Raw genomic sequence first — 14,094 nt, 5'->3', positions numbered from 1 at the left:
CTTGCAACCAGAGAGTTCTGGATGGTACGGTTTAGTCCCTCAGGTAGATAAACGCCCTAAAAGACTCCATCCTTGTTGCACTTTCTGGAAGTCTCTTGAAGTCCAGCCCTGCAGCACATCATCTTTCATGACCCCAAGGCCCCCTTCCTCGAGCAGAGGTCAACAGTAACGCCAGTTTCCTGGCGTTAAAAAGTCCAAGGTTTCTGAACTCACTTTGCTGCAACAGTATCCTCTCCCGCTCCACCTTCTCATCCTTCTCCCACTCTGCCTTCTTCTTTGACCACTTGTCCTCCATTTCATCATAAATGCTGTCCTGTTGGGGGGACAAAGGTACCATGAAGAAAAGCATCCTGAAAGGCCTCACCCCAGCCTGAGGCTCAGTACTGAGCTCTCTGCAGCTTCCCTCACCACAGCCCCTGGCTGTGGGCCTCCATACGTTAACTGGTGGGCGACGATTCCAGCCCTGGGACCCAAGACCCTAAAGATCAAAGCAGACTCTGCATGGCGTTTGCCCTATTGGAATGGGGCTTCCTTTGAAGACAGGCAGTTGAGCACACCGCATGTGTTCATGTCAGCTCCCTCTGAATCATGAATTACTCATCAATAGCACAGTAGGAAACAAGGGAAATGTCAAGATGTTAGTTGCTTTAATCAACTGTCCTTGTTTGCCTGGGACTGAGCTGTTTCCTGGGACTCTAGACTATCAAGGCTGAAAATTGGGAAGTCCCTGGCCACCCAGGACCCATAGTAGGGGCTTGCTGTCCCAGCCCTTCCCCTGTCCACTTCCTATTTCCTACTCTCTCATCCCCCTAGAATGAAACTGTGTCCTAATTCTGGTTTCCTGGGCTTCCGTCAAATTAGCTGATGAAATGGAGGGCTATGTTCTGGGGTGCCCCCTGCTCCACTTGCTGAAGTTAGTGCAGAGTGATACAGCCTTTTTGGATGGCAATTTGGTCAAATGCATCAAAGACCTTTCAAATATTTATTCCTTTTGACCCAGTGTTCTGCTAAAATTAAAGATATTACAAAGTACAGATCTTAAAGAATGGTTTTCTTTAGAGTGGCGATAGTTCTTTTTGCTGTTGCTGTTGTTGATTTTTGAATTTCTTTAAAAAAAAAACCAACAACGAGCAGGTATTACTTTGGTCATGACAAACATATTCATCAATGGACTCTTTTAGGGTCCAGAGGCCAAATTGTCCTGCGAGGAAGCCATAAAAGCCCACAGGTTCACTTTTCTCCCTGGGTGCAGTGAGGGCCACTTAGGTTCAAGGAGACTGGGGATTTCAGGAAATTATTTTCCGGGCAAGCGCTCTAGATTCATCTCAACATCATCAGCCAAGAATGAGCCTTGCTTTTCTCTCATAATCCACCAAGGAGCTCTGAGTCTCACCTGATATATATGAAACATATTCTTCAAATATTTATATTCTTTTCCCATCTCCTCTGAGAACAAAAGGAAAACAAGAGTAGAGTCATCATTATTCCTCTGAAATTCATGATCTCAAATTCACGTGAGAGCCCTCCTGCACATCATCCACACCTTAAACTCATCCCATCAGCGGTGAAACTGGTGCTGCCTCAGCAGTCATACTGGAAGCTCATCAGAAATCAGATGCCTGGACCCCACCCTGAACCCACTGAGTCAAGGTCTCAGAGGCAAGACTCAGTATCTGTTGATAATATGATGTCAGGTGATTCTGAGGCACCCCCAAATCTGAGAACTAATCCCTGGGGGCAAACCTACAACTGAGGGCAAAAGAGAAGCAAAACCTTCTGTCTTTTTTAAATAACACTCCTAGTGTATCCTGGTTTTGAAAACAATGATCTTTTATTTAAAACAAAAATCTTTTCTTTAGAAAATTAGAAAACTGGCAAGGTATTAATACTAATATCATCTTTTAAAAATATATAATAAAAAGGGAAGAATTTCTCCTTCTCCCTGTAGAGATTACTCTATAAACTCAGAATCCTGAATGATACACACTTTGCCCTTCCCAAGGGCAGCATAAACAATGGGATAAGTGGCCCTCACAACCCTTCTAGGTTAGAAGGTCATACAAATCATAGTGTGCCTGTTAGCATTTGATGAAGCACCATCATTTTATCAGTGAGGAAACTTGCTGAATTGGAATAGTATTACATTTGTAGAACTTTTATTTTTTTATTTTTTTTTTTTGGCACCCTCCCGCTGCGGCCGCCCGCCACGCGCAGCCGCCACTCGCTTGTAGAACTTTTAAATATATTTTTTAAAGTGCTTTCATATTCTTACCACTGTGATAAAGGCAGGTATTATTGTCCTCGATTCCCAGGTGGGGAAACTGAGACTCAAGGAGATGAAGGGACTTGTTCAAACCCCAAAACTTGGCTGCAGAGCCTTCTAAGTTCTCAGGGTAGAGAGGTTGTTTGTTGACATGGTTTCCCTTTTTCAGTTTCATTCTCAGTCACTCCCTCTTCCTGGGCTTTAGAAGGAAACTTTGAAAGTCTAGCCAGAGTGCACCCATGGCCACAGGAATTCCTTTGCCCTTGACCTGCATCATAGCCTCTGCCCCCTTACCAGAGTCATCTCCCAAAGCCTTACCTAGTTTGTCCTGGGCAGCCAACTTTTCTGCCTTCAAGGCTTCTTTGTAGTTTTTCTCCAACTCACTGAGCTGTGCTGCGTGAGCTTCCTTGAGCTCCCTGTGGGGCCCCAGGAGAAGGCCAGAGTCACTTGTGGGGGGGTCCACCTGATCTCAGCTCCCCTCCTCACGCAGGCAGCTGGTGGGCCGGCAGCGGGGCCCTCACTTGCTGACACATTCTTCTGGCATCCATCCAGAAACGGTTGAGGAGACCTCTGTTTTCACCATCCACTATTTTGAATGGAGTCATTGGGGGGGGGGCCATAGACTACCCCCAACAACAGGGTCTTTGCTTACAGCAAAGGAACTGTGAGCTGATTAACACCCAGGATAATTTTAGAGCCTAGGTTCTTGCCAGGCTCCATTCCAGGAGGCAGATGCTGGTAGTATTCAAGAAGGGCATTAAAATACAAGGCTGTAGGAGCTGTCATGCCAAGAAAAGACCTGGAGGAATCTTAAATGCATACTGGTAAGTACAAGAAGTCAGTCTGAAAAGCCTACAGGCTGTATGATTCCAACTATATGAAATTCTGGAAAAGTCATATCTACAGAAGTGGTCAAAAGATCAGTGGTTTCTGGAGGTTAGTGGGGAGATAGCAGTGAACAGGCAGAGCCCAGAGGATTTTTAGGGCAATGAAATTATTCTGTATGATACTGTAATGGTGGATACATGACACTAAGCATTTATCAAAACCCATAGAATCTGCAGTATCAAGAGTGACTTCCCTGATGATCCGATGGTTGGGAATCTGCCTCCAAAGCAGGGGACACAGGTTCAATCCCTGGTCAGGGAACTAAGAGCTCCCATGTTTTGGGGAAATCAAGGTCGAGTACCACAACTAGAGAGGCTCTTTCACTGCAACTAGAGAAAGCCCGCATGCAGCAATGAAAACCCAGCGCAGCCAAAAGGAAAAAAAGGAATGAACTCTAACATAAACTAAGACTTTGGGAGTAGGCTCATTGATTGTAACGAATGCCCCATGGTGGTGGGGCAGGATGTCAATGATGACAAAAGTTGTGCAGGTGTGGGGCCAGGGGGTATATGGAAATTCTCTATACTTTTTTTTTTTTTTTAACTATTTATTTGGCTGTACCGGGTCTTAGTAGCAGCATGTGGGATCTAGTTCCCTGACCAGGGATCGAACCTGTGCCCTCTCCATTGGCAGCACAGAGTCTTAGCCACTGGACCACCAGGGAAGTCCCAAAATTCTCTATACTTTATGTTTTACTGTGAATCTGAAAAATAGTCTATTAATAAATAAGCTAAATAATTTAAAAAAAATTAAAAGCAAGTTTGCAACACCTATGAGGACTTCTCTCCAGCAGGACTAAGAAAGGGACTTTGTGGGTCTTCTCATTCACACAGACAGCACATCTCCTTTTTCTTCCCCTTGGTTTATCTCTCGGCTCTGGCTCCTGCCCTCCGGTACTTTCTTCCCATTTTGCCCAGCCTTGAGCTCACAGCCAAGATGGTAGAGGAGAGGGGAGGGAGAGGAGGGGGGCAGGGAGAGACTGGGCTGAAAACAATAGTAGTTTACCATGGAAATCTCATAGAGAACTGAAAATTGTTTCTTCTTAGCAATCAACTGAGAGGGAGATTATAATTGAAATAACTGGATTATAAAGTGCAGAGTCAGGAATAACCTCTGTGCTGTTTCAGTGGCCTCAGATCAAACCATCCTGCTCTCCAAAGACATGTCTCTCATCTCCCCCACCCCTTGCCACCCCACTGTCTGAAATCCCAGTGAACTGAAATCCTTAGGGCCTGCAGTACACAGGAACTTGTGCCAGAAAGCATACCTGGTCTTGCTTTCAAAGTTCTTCTGCATCTCGGCACAGCGGAGATCCATTTCATTAGAGAGCTGGAAATGAGGCCAGGCCAGTGTTAACAAGACAGGAATGAGGACCCCACTCCCACTTCAACTTGCAACTTCTGAAAAACCTTCCCATTCATGGGGTACCCCCAACTGCCCTCACCTCTCCTACATAGTTACTGAAGGAATGAAACAATTCTTGCCTCTGTGTTGTTTGGTATGAAATCAGTTCATGATGTTGGTGCGTGGAAACCATTCCTTTCACTGATTTTTGGGCAGGTGTTTTCTCTTTGGCTGGATGTAAGCTTTATAAGGTCATGGCCTTTGGATTTGGGGATATGTAACTCAATCTAGCAATCATTTATTGTGCAAAAGTCTTGACCAGGAAAAGTCAAACAGGCCTTAGACTCAGGCCCTGTCTTCGATGAACTTAAAGATCATGTTAATAAATCCTTGGCAGAATGACTGTGTTTCCAGAGGCAGGGAGTGCTCAGACGCTGGTGACCCTCTGTTCTAACACACTGGGGCCTCTGGCTGGTGTCTCAGGAGGAGTGGACTCTGCCAGCTGGGACAAGCTTTGGGGGGCCAGCACTTCTCCCCGCTGTGCAGTCACACAACAATGTGGGGTGTGACGGGAGGAATGCAAGAATCACAATGTGAAATCCCTCCATCGAAATAATCTCTAAATATGTCTTCAGTAGGGCCGGTGTTTTGAAAGCGTGTGTTTTGCCCAAGAACACACCAAGGATGAGTTGAGTGATCTCATGCAAATTATTTAACTTCCTGAGTCTCAGTTTCCTCTCTGTAGAAGGTGACCACAAAAACAGGGTTTTCAGAGAAATACAGGGATGAATCACCAGAAGGGAAGTTCTCAGCCTGAGTCCTAGGCTGGGTCACTATAGGATTCAGACACATCTGGGGTGTGTCAGAAGGTGAGGGGCTGCCTGCTGGGAAGTCACCCTTCACACGTGGCTTCCAGTAACAGCAAGCATGGTGCAGGTTGGGGGTGGAGGGAGTAATGAGCGGATGGGGAAGAGATGTAAGTGTCGCTCTGGTTTGTCACTCCAGCTCAGGACACCAGGCACCTCTGCTTGGGGTGGGGAAGAAGAATCCGTGATAAAGCAGATGGTAAGATCTAAAGGGTGGAGAAGGCAATGGCACCCCACTCCAGTACTCTTGCCTGGAAAATCCCATGGATGGAGGAGCCTGGTAGGCTGTGAACAATGGGGTCGCTAAGAGTCAGACACGATTGAGCAACTTCACTTTCGCTTTTCACTTTCACACATTGGAGAAGGAAATGGCAACCCACTCCAGTATTCTTGCCTGGAGAATCCCAGGGACAGGGAGCCTGGTGGGCTGCCGTCTGTGGGGTCGCACAGAGTCGGACACGACTGAAGCGACTTGGCAGCACCAAGATCCAAAGGGAGTGTCACCACAGTCCCCAGGAGACACAAAGAGTGCAAACTGAAATCAGCAGATTCGGGAGAGTGGGCTTCAGCAGTTTCAACAGCAACAGGAAGTGGGACTGGAGGCTTCTGGGCAGTTTTTGAGCAAAATTGAAGTACTGATCAAGCTGGTGCCATTAGCAAGAGTTTCAGCAAGGTCTGAAATGAAGCTCACCACACAGGGCATAGCGGGCTCTGGTGGAAATTGCTGGTGCCCCCTAGTGGAGCAACCCACTCCAGTACTCTTGGCTGGAAAATCCCATGGGTGCAGGAGCATGGTAGGCTACAGTCCATGGGGTCTCAAAGAGTTGGACACGACTGAGCGACTTCACTTTCCTTGTTTCCTAGTGGAAAAGATAGTGGCATTTAGAGCATGCCAGAGATGCCCAGGGAGCTCCTGGAAATTGACTTAGGCCTGAAGATCAAACCAGTCAGTCTCAAAAGGAAATCAACCCTGAATATTGTAAGGACTGACGCTGAAGCTGAAGCTCCAATAATTTGGCCACCTGATGCGAAGAGCCAACTCATTGAAAAAGACCCTGATGCTGGGAAAGATTGATAGTAGGATGAGAAGGGGACGACAGAGGATGAGATGGTTGGGTGGCATCATCAACTCAATGGACATGAGTTTAAGCAAGTTCCAGAAGATAGTGATGGACAGGGAAACCTGGCATGCTGCAGATAAATGGGTTCGCAAAGAGTCGGACATGACTGAACGACTGAACAGCAATTAGAGGAAGGACTTGAGTTCTTGGCAATTATGGATGAGGATGGAGTCAGGGAAATATGATGGGGTGACCACAGTCTTATCTGCAGAGCTGTTGCTTGGGCAACCTGGCTCCCATGAGTCAGGGACTTGGCCTCTTGTCTGGAACATAGCAGGTCATCTGAAACTATCAGTCTTTCCCCTTCCCATAGCTCACTCAAGGACCACTCACCAATTTTTGGGCAGAACGATGGTCTCTGTTCATTTGCTCTATGATCACTGTCAGCTCTGAGATCTGTTCTTTGAGGTCAGCAATGATATCAGTCCTGCGGGACAAGTAGCCCATCACCCACAGAGCTTCCATGCTTCCAGGGCCCTCCCTGAGCATGGCCGGCTCTGGCCCGGTGAGAGCCAGGCTGTGTTCTGCACTTCCTCCATCATCATGGGGTGGGGGTGCAGGGGCAGAGGGTGGGCTGGGAGAAGGAAATTTGGCAGTAGGGTTGTTGAGCTCAGACACAGACAGCCCTTTTGGGCAGACTGGCCAAAAGCGAGTAGGGGTAGTTTGGTGACTCACTAGATTAGAAGAGAAAGAGGAGGATGTCAGAAATCTATTAGGCTTTGACCTTGACTCAGTAAAGATAGTTGAAATGGAGGAGGGAGATGTTCAGAGGATTAGGAAATGAGTTGGGGGGAATAGAATTGACGCTGACAGTGACTCATAGACAAAGAACGGGCTGGAAACAGAACAAAGAAGGGATTTAAGAAAAAATCCATAATCTATTCTGAAAGCCACGCTCTTAAATCCCTTCTTTGTTCTGTTTCTGGAAGAAAGTAAAAGTGAAAGTGCTAGTCACTCAGTTTTGTCCAACTCTCTGTGATCCCAAGGATTGTAGCCCACCAGGCTCCTCTGTCCACAGAATTCTCCAGGCAAGAATACTGGAGTGGGTTGCCATTTCCTCCTCCAGGGGATCTTCCTGATTCGGGGATTGAACCCAGGTCTCTTGCATTGCTGGCAGACTCTTTACTGACTAAGCCACCAGGGAAGACCTGAATGGTCTTCATAGACAAGGAATGGGCTGGAAACAGGACAAAGAAGGGATTTTAGAGTGTGGCTTTCAGAATAGATTGTGGATGCTTGTGACTCTTGGGCCTCCATGAAATCTGTAAGATTACTCAGCTCTCTGGTTGAGCTGAAGTAAACGGGGTGGCAGGCAGTGCAGCAGAGATGAGGTCCTTGATTCAATACGTCGAGAAAAGAAGAGAGGATGTAGGAGGAGATGGGGGAAAAGGAGATATGAGTTAGAGATTCAAGAGGTAGAATGAAAAGGATGTGGGGACTGACTTTATATGGTCCTGGAGGATGGGGAGTCGGTGAGCCTTGAATGACAGAGGGGGTGGCATAGGCTCAACTGGAATGGAATCAGGCCAGAGTCTTACACACCGCATCTCTCAGAGGCATTAGTGAGTGTTATCTTTGGACATAAGGAAAAAGATGCAGACTCGGGCCTCCCGGAAGTCCTGACTTTACTCTCAGTTCTCATTCTTCGAATTCAGACCATTGTATGAGTATCTCATCTACTCATTACCTTCAGGAACAACTACTCTCCTTTAGGATGAGTGACACCAACCCAGTCATTTTCCAGATCAGCTGCCTGAATCGTCCATCCATCCCCCTGACTCCAGTGGGCTCTGAGCAGGGAGGTGGGTACAGAGAGGCGCCAACACAGGGCTGAGCGAAGGGACCCTGTGGACTGGGCGTCAAGAGAGGGTTTGTCCTTGGGACAGGAGGGGAGAAGTCTGGGGAGCTGGAGGGAGTTCAAGGACATTACCTGGAAATTTTGGCTTTGTCCATGTTCTCCAATTCTGAATGTTTTTTCCTATCAAACATCTCATCTCCCAAGGTGACAGAAATCTGCTCCCTGTTCCGAACGAGGCGGTAGCCAGGTGACACATCTATCACTTCCTGGGCATCAAGGTGGAAGGCGAGGTCATATTACAGACTCGGAATGTTGGGATTGCTCCAGTATTCCTCTAGGGCCTTACTCACATCTTAGACCCACGAGGTGGGGTGTTCCCCTGTCGCCTCCCCCAGTTTCCTCTCTCCTGAAACCAAATTGCAAGACTCAGCTGGTCCCTGGGTGTCCCCATAGGCTTCTCAAACCCAACATGTGCAAAACCCAAACGCTGACCCCTGCTCCCCACTCTGCCTTTGAGCCCTGCTCCTCTTCAGCATTCTCCTTCCAGATGCCAGGCGGCAACTGGGCGTTGTGGACGCTGCTTAGGTTTTGGAATTAGATGGGCCTGAGTTTAAATCCTGACTCTGCCTAGCCAGTTATTCAGCATCTCTGAGCTTCAGTTTGCTTATCAGAAAATGAAGATAATAACTCTTCATCAAAGGGCTTCTTTGACAAATAAACAAAATAACACATGAAAAAATACCTAGCACAATTGTGAACAAAACAAAACTCAAAATTTTGGTCGGTTCCACCCAATCATCCATCTGGGCAGGGCTACCAACCAGCGTGGACCAGGAGAAGATGCACGGTCTTCTTTTAAAAAGATTTTTTGATGTGGTCTTTATTTTTTTTTTTAATTAAAAAAAGTCTTTATTGAATGTGTTACAATATTGCTTCTGTTTAACGTTTTGGTGTTTTGGCCCCAAGGCATGTGGGATCTTAGCTCTCTGACCAGGGGTCGAACCCGCGCCCCTGCATTGCGAGGCGAATTCTCAAGCACTGGACCACCGGGCTAGTTCCAGATGTGCTGTCGTGAGCTGTGCAGGATGCCCTGTGGCATCTCTTATCTCCTAACTCTGCCTCAGCCTCATCCTCTCTTCACCACACCCCTGCCCCTCATGTGGTCCAAGGCCGCTGTCATCTTGCTCCTTGGCTCTGGTGCTCTCTTCTCAGTTGGCCTCGCTGCCTTTAGCCTGGCTCCCCTAAAGTCCATCATCCTCTCCACCTAGAGGGCTATTGCATTTTTGTTTATCTTTTTTCCTGACCATTAAGAGACTGTGTGATCTTCATACAAGAGAGGCGGAGCAGGGGAAGAGAGGCAAGGAAAATAGATATAAGCAGAGAGTGTAAAAAGGGCCAATAATACCCCACTGGAGGGCGTTTTCTAAAAATGTAAACCTGACCTGTGTCAGACCCCTAAAGGCTCCCAGGCAGCAAGAGAACTAGGTCTAAACTGGAGGCAGGTGTCACGTCCTTCTGGGTACGGTCCCATCTCTTTCTCCAGCACCCTCCTGTCCCTGTTCCTTTCATCTCATCCTCCCATCCCGGCTCCTCCCAGATGCCCTGGTGGTCTGTCCTCTTGTCTTTGTGGGTTCCCAAGTGCAGCAGAGGGTTTCCTGCATCTGGGCTTAAGCTGTTCCCTGGCCCGGACTGATTGCCGCCATCCGGTTTCTGTGGGAGACTCGCCTCACCTTATACCCTATAAGGCAGCAGAAAGTGGTAATTAATGCTTTCTTTAGGATCCAGCTGAGCTGAGTTCAAGTCCCGGTTCTACCCCTCACCAGCAACACATTAAATGTGATCTTGATAGATGCTCCTCAGGGGATCATTGCACGGATTCGAGGAGGTGAGTGTGTGTAAAAGATCTGTCTTCACATAGTGGGTCTCAATAAATGTTAGCCCCACTGCCCTCTTCCCAGTTTTACTCACATTAGGTAATTTATTGCTGTCCTCTTGTTTTCCTAAATGGACTTTCATTCTGTAAGAGAAAGGCGTGCTCAGAAAGCAGTCGGGGAAAAAATGAAGGTTGGTACACAGATTGCAATGAAATGATAAGTAGTAAAACAGTAGGAAATCAATCCATCACTAGCCTAATAGTAGAACCATTCCTAAAACAAGGGCCTAGAAACTTCATATGAAGATCCAAGCACTCTCCTATGAGCCGGTGCCTAAGCTTCGATGCACATGCTTTTCAGTGACATCCTTGCTGTGTCTGCACGACTGCCTTTCTTCCTGTCTGCACTGGAAATTGGTGTTCTGGGAACCTGAACGTGCCCAGGGTTAAATAAATTCAGGGAAAGCAAAGTGTTACTGTTCTGAGAGCTGGTGTTAACCCTGATTATAATTAATAATTTTTTTCCAGATACGGAAACATGAGCATAGGGTCAGGTACTCAAATGTCATAAGAGTATTTACAGGGGCGCTTACCTGGGATGTTGGAAGAGTCGAATAAGAGTGACTATTCTGCTATGGTGGCAAGCAGCGCAAATCGGACTGTGTCGTTCTTCTCAGAATCCTCAGATGGCTTCCTACGTGTTATGGACTAAATTGTGTCCCCCCCATAATTCACCATATTGAAATCCTAACACCTGCCATCCCAGAATGTGACTGTATTTGGATTTACGAACTTTAAAGAAGTGACTGAGTTAAAATGAGGTCATGAAGGTGGGCACTAATACCGTTTTCCTGGTGTTCTTGCAAGAGAGCTTAGCACGCACAGAGAGAACCCTGGATGTGCACGCACAAAGCAGAGACCCGGTGAGGGGTGGCAGGCGGGCAGCCATCTGCAAGCCAAGGAGAGAGTCCTCACCAGAGGTCAACCCTGCCAGCATCTTGATCCTGGACTCCCAGCTTCCAGAACTATGGGACAATAAATTTCTGCTGCTTAAGCCTCTTAGTCTGTGGCTTTTGTTATGGTGGCCCCAGCAGTGAACACACCATCCTGTTTGGAGTGAAAATCGAAGTTCTTACGGTGGCCAGCACACTTCCCTGTGAGTTTCCTACTGTTATTACTAAATTACTATGAATTTAGTGGCTTAGAACAATACCTTGTTATGTTTAGTTCTAAAGTCAAAGTCTAAAACGGGTCTTCCTGGGTTAAAATCGAGGTGTTGGTCCGGTTGTCTTCCTCCTGGAGGCTCTGGGGGGAATCTATTTCCTTGCCTTTTCCAGCTCATAGAAGCTTCCCCTACTCCTAGTAGCCTTGTCCTCTGTCCTCAAAGCCCAAAGGTCATCACTCCAACCTGTGCTTCTGTTGTCGCGTCTCCTTCTCTGACATGCTGACTTCCTCTTTCACAGGCAAGGCCTTTTACTTTTACATTAAGTCCACCTTTACATTACATCCTGGATAATCCAGCACGATCTATCAGCTGCTGAGCAACCTAATTCCATCCGTCACCTTCCTTTCCCCTCAGCAAGTAACAGAACAAAGTGACGGTTTCCAGGGATTAGGACATGCACTTCTGCGGGGAAGTAGGGGGGTGATTGTTACTCTGTGGACTGCATTCAGCATCTCTGCAGCTTCTTTGAGCTCATGTCCCCACACTCTCTCCTCCCTTCCTCCACTGGCCGCACATGGGCCACTTTGCTTTCCAGGAAAACATCAGATGTGCCAAGCAAGTTCCCACCCAGGGCCTCCATATTCACTGTTCCCTTTGCCAGGAGTGCTGGACCCCAGTGGTCAGCGTTGTTCCTGCTGACCTCTTACTCAGGGATTGCCCTGACCTCTCTCTGTAAAATTACAACCCCACCCTCACCATCCCCTCCTCCCGATGCCTGCGCTGTTTTTTCACAAAGTGCTTGCAGACTTCGGATGGATTTACACGTTCACGGCCATCTCCCCAGCCCTCCCCACTAGAATGCAAGTCCAGGAGAGCAGAGACTTTGCCGTGTTCATTGCTGTCTCCCTGCACCTGACTCAAAGTCTAGCAAATAGTAGGTGCTCAATGGTTTCCAAATAAATAAGTAAATAGAATACAAAGTTTCATGCAAAGGCCTAAACCTAAATCACACCAAATAAGCTTATAAATGTGAATGAAAATTTTAATTGATGAGTAAAAACAGAGCTGCAGTCTACAGAAATCCTTAGACATAGTAAAGTCATCAAGAAAAGGATGAGTGCACGCCATAAGTCTGTGGGAGGCTTTGGGTCAAGGACGTGCGTGGGCATTCAAGGCTTTTAGGGCAGGGAGGGGCTCTCTGGGGCACCCTGCTGAGAACTCCTTGGAAGTGAATTTGAAAGCAGTGAGGGCAAAGGGCCACAGAATCCACCTGTAGGAGCTAAGGTTTGGAGGAAATCCCAGTGCGTTTTGGCATTTCTCTGACAACACTTGGGAGCAGTTACCTCAAGTCAGGGCAGGTTGTAAAGGCCTAGAAGGGAGATTATTTTATTCACATACCTCAAATCATCCCTGTTCCATGGACGTGAAAACACTTACTTTGGGGTGACAACAGATTTTGTTATCCGTTGGGCGTAATTTTGTTTTCTTCCAGCTGGAGGAAGAGGAGAGAGCCTGAGAGTGAAAAAGGAAATCGTGAGAAAGAGAAAATTGGAAATTCAGAAACCTGCTTTAGCACTCTCAGGGAAGGGAGACCCCCCACAGTGACCCCAAATTGGAAGGCACGGTGTGCCAAGGGGAATCTTTATAATCAGGATGGTCTGGGGAACCGCAGGCCGATGGCCCTGGCACTTGTTTGCTGACCAGGGGCTCCTGGACTGAGGTCCTCTGGTTCCAGAAGCTCTTTGTCCCCATGTAGCAAGTCACATGGGGGGCCCCTGCCATGGCCCTGTCCCTCCTGGGCTTACTCTGCAGATTCCTCACTGAAACCACACTCCGCCCCAGCTGGCCCGTCCAGAGGGCTCTGCAGCCAACAGGTGAGTAAAGCCGGGCTTTCTGGCCGCTTTAGGATTTTGCTGCCAAGCTGACTGTTTTGGAAATCTTGTGAGAGAAAGAGGGCTGCCCCACTCCACGGAACCCAAGCCCTCAGGCCACACTCCATCCTGGATAATCCTTACTTGGGCTTCATCGAGGAGGTCTTCCTTGGTGGCTGAGGGGTCTTGATTAGCTTTCGTGGCCCCAGGTTCCAGGGATCCCAGCAGGTGCAGTAGACGAGGGGGTTGGGGTACATGGCAGGTCAGGGGCTGTCTTGGCTGCTGGGTCAGGAGGCCTCACCGAAGCGGGAAAACAGCAGCACAGTCACACTGTTGAGAGTCAGAGCAACAACGCTTAGAGACGAATTGGGAAGAGCCCAGAGAAAGCCCAAAGCACAGATGACAGATTCTGGAAGCTGTCAGTGTGGTACAGGGTCTTGAATATAGCACAACACCTCACCTCTGGCCACCCAGGAGATCTGACTTGAAAGCCATTTAACATTTGATGTCGTTGTTATTTAGTCGCTCAGTCATGTCCAACTCTTGCAACCCCATGAACCGCAGCCTACCAGGCTCCTCTGTCCACGGGATTTCCCAGACAAGAATTCTGGAGTGGGTTGTCATTTTCTTCTCCAGGTGATCTTCCTGACCCAGGAGCAAACCCGCATCTCCTGCATTGGCAGGCGGGTTCTTTACCACTTAGCCACCTGGGAAGGAGTCGCGGAGGGCTTACTATGGGCCAGATCCACAATAAGTCATCAGTTATTGTTGTGCCAGCTTTACAGATGAGGACAGTGAGGCTCAGAAAGCTAACAGAGGTAGCAAGTCACAAAGTTGGAAACAAACACAAGTCTATCTGACTCCTGAGCACTTGCTCTTCCATCAGGTCACACGAGCTATCTCCG

The 14,094-nt window shown here is 47.9% G+C and overlaps 1 protein-coding gene and 1 non-coding gene across 3 annotated transcripts in view; both read right to left on the bottom strand.

Moving 5' to 3' along the window:
- The window catches only part of FLACC1 (flagellum associated containing coiled-coil domains 1), a 29,718-nt gene extending 16,272 nt beyond the window's left edge, over window positions 1-13,446 (bottom strand). For both annotated transcript variants that reach the window (XM_043910404.1, XM_043910405.1), the window contains exons 1-9: window positions 13,334-13,446; window positions 12,756-12,830; window positions 10,249-10,297; window positions 8,413-8,546; window positions 6,816-6,909; window positions 4,419-4,480; window positions 2,582-2,679; window positions 1,394-1,446; window positions 214-313 (exon numbers count right to left, since the gene is read on the bottom strand). In XM_043910404.1, the coding sequence (XP_043766339.1) occupies window positions 214-313; window positions 1,394-1,446; window positions 2,582-2,679; window positions 4,419-4,480; window positions 6,816-6,909; window positions 8,413-8,546; window positions 10,249-10,297; window positions 12,756-12,830; window positions 13,334-13,446 (778 nt within the window). The remainder of the gene's footprint in view (window positions 1-213; window positions 314-1,393; window positions 1,447-2,581; window positions 2,680-4,418; window positions 4,481-6,815; window positions 6,910-8,412; window positions 8,547-10,248; window positions 10,298-12,755; window positions 12,831-13,333) is intronic.
- TRNAG-GCC lies at window positions 3,743-3,815 on the bottom strand. Its single transcript has one exon. It is a non-coding gene; the product is annotated as a tRNA-Gly (tRNA).
- Window positions 13,447-14,094: the final 648 nt, after the last annotated feature.

Source organism: Cervus elaphus, chromosome 8 (assembly GCF_910594005.1).
Source record: "Cervus elaphus chromosome 8, mCerEla1.1, whole genome shotgun sequence".
Lineage (NCBI taxonomy): Eukaryota > Metazoa > Chordata > Mammalia > Artiodactyla > Cervidae > Cervus > Cervus elaphus.
The sequence above is the reverse complement of the archived record's forward strand: the minus strand, read 5'-3'. Positions and strand labels throughout refer to the sequence as shown.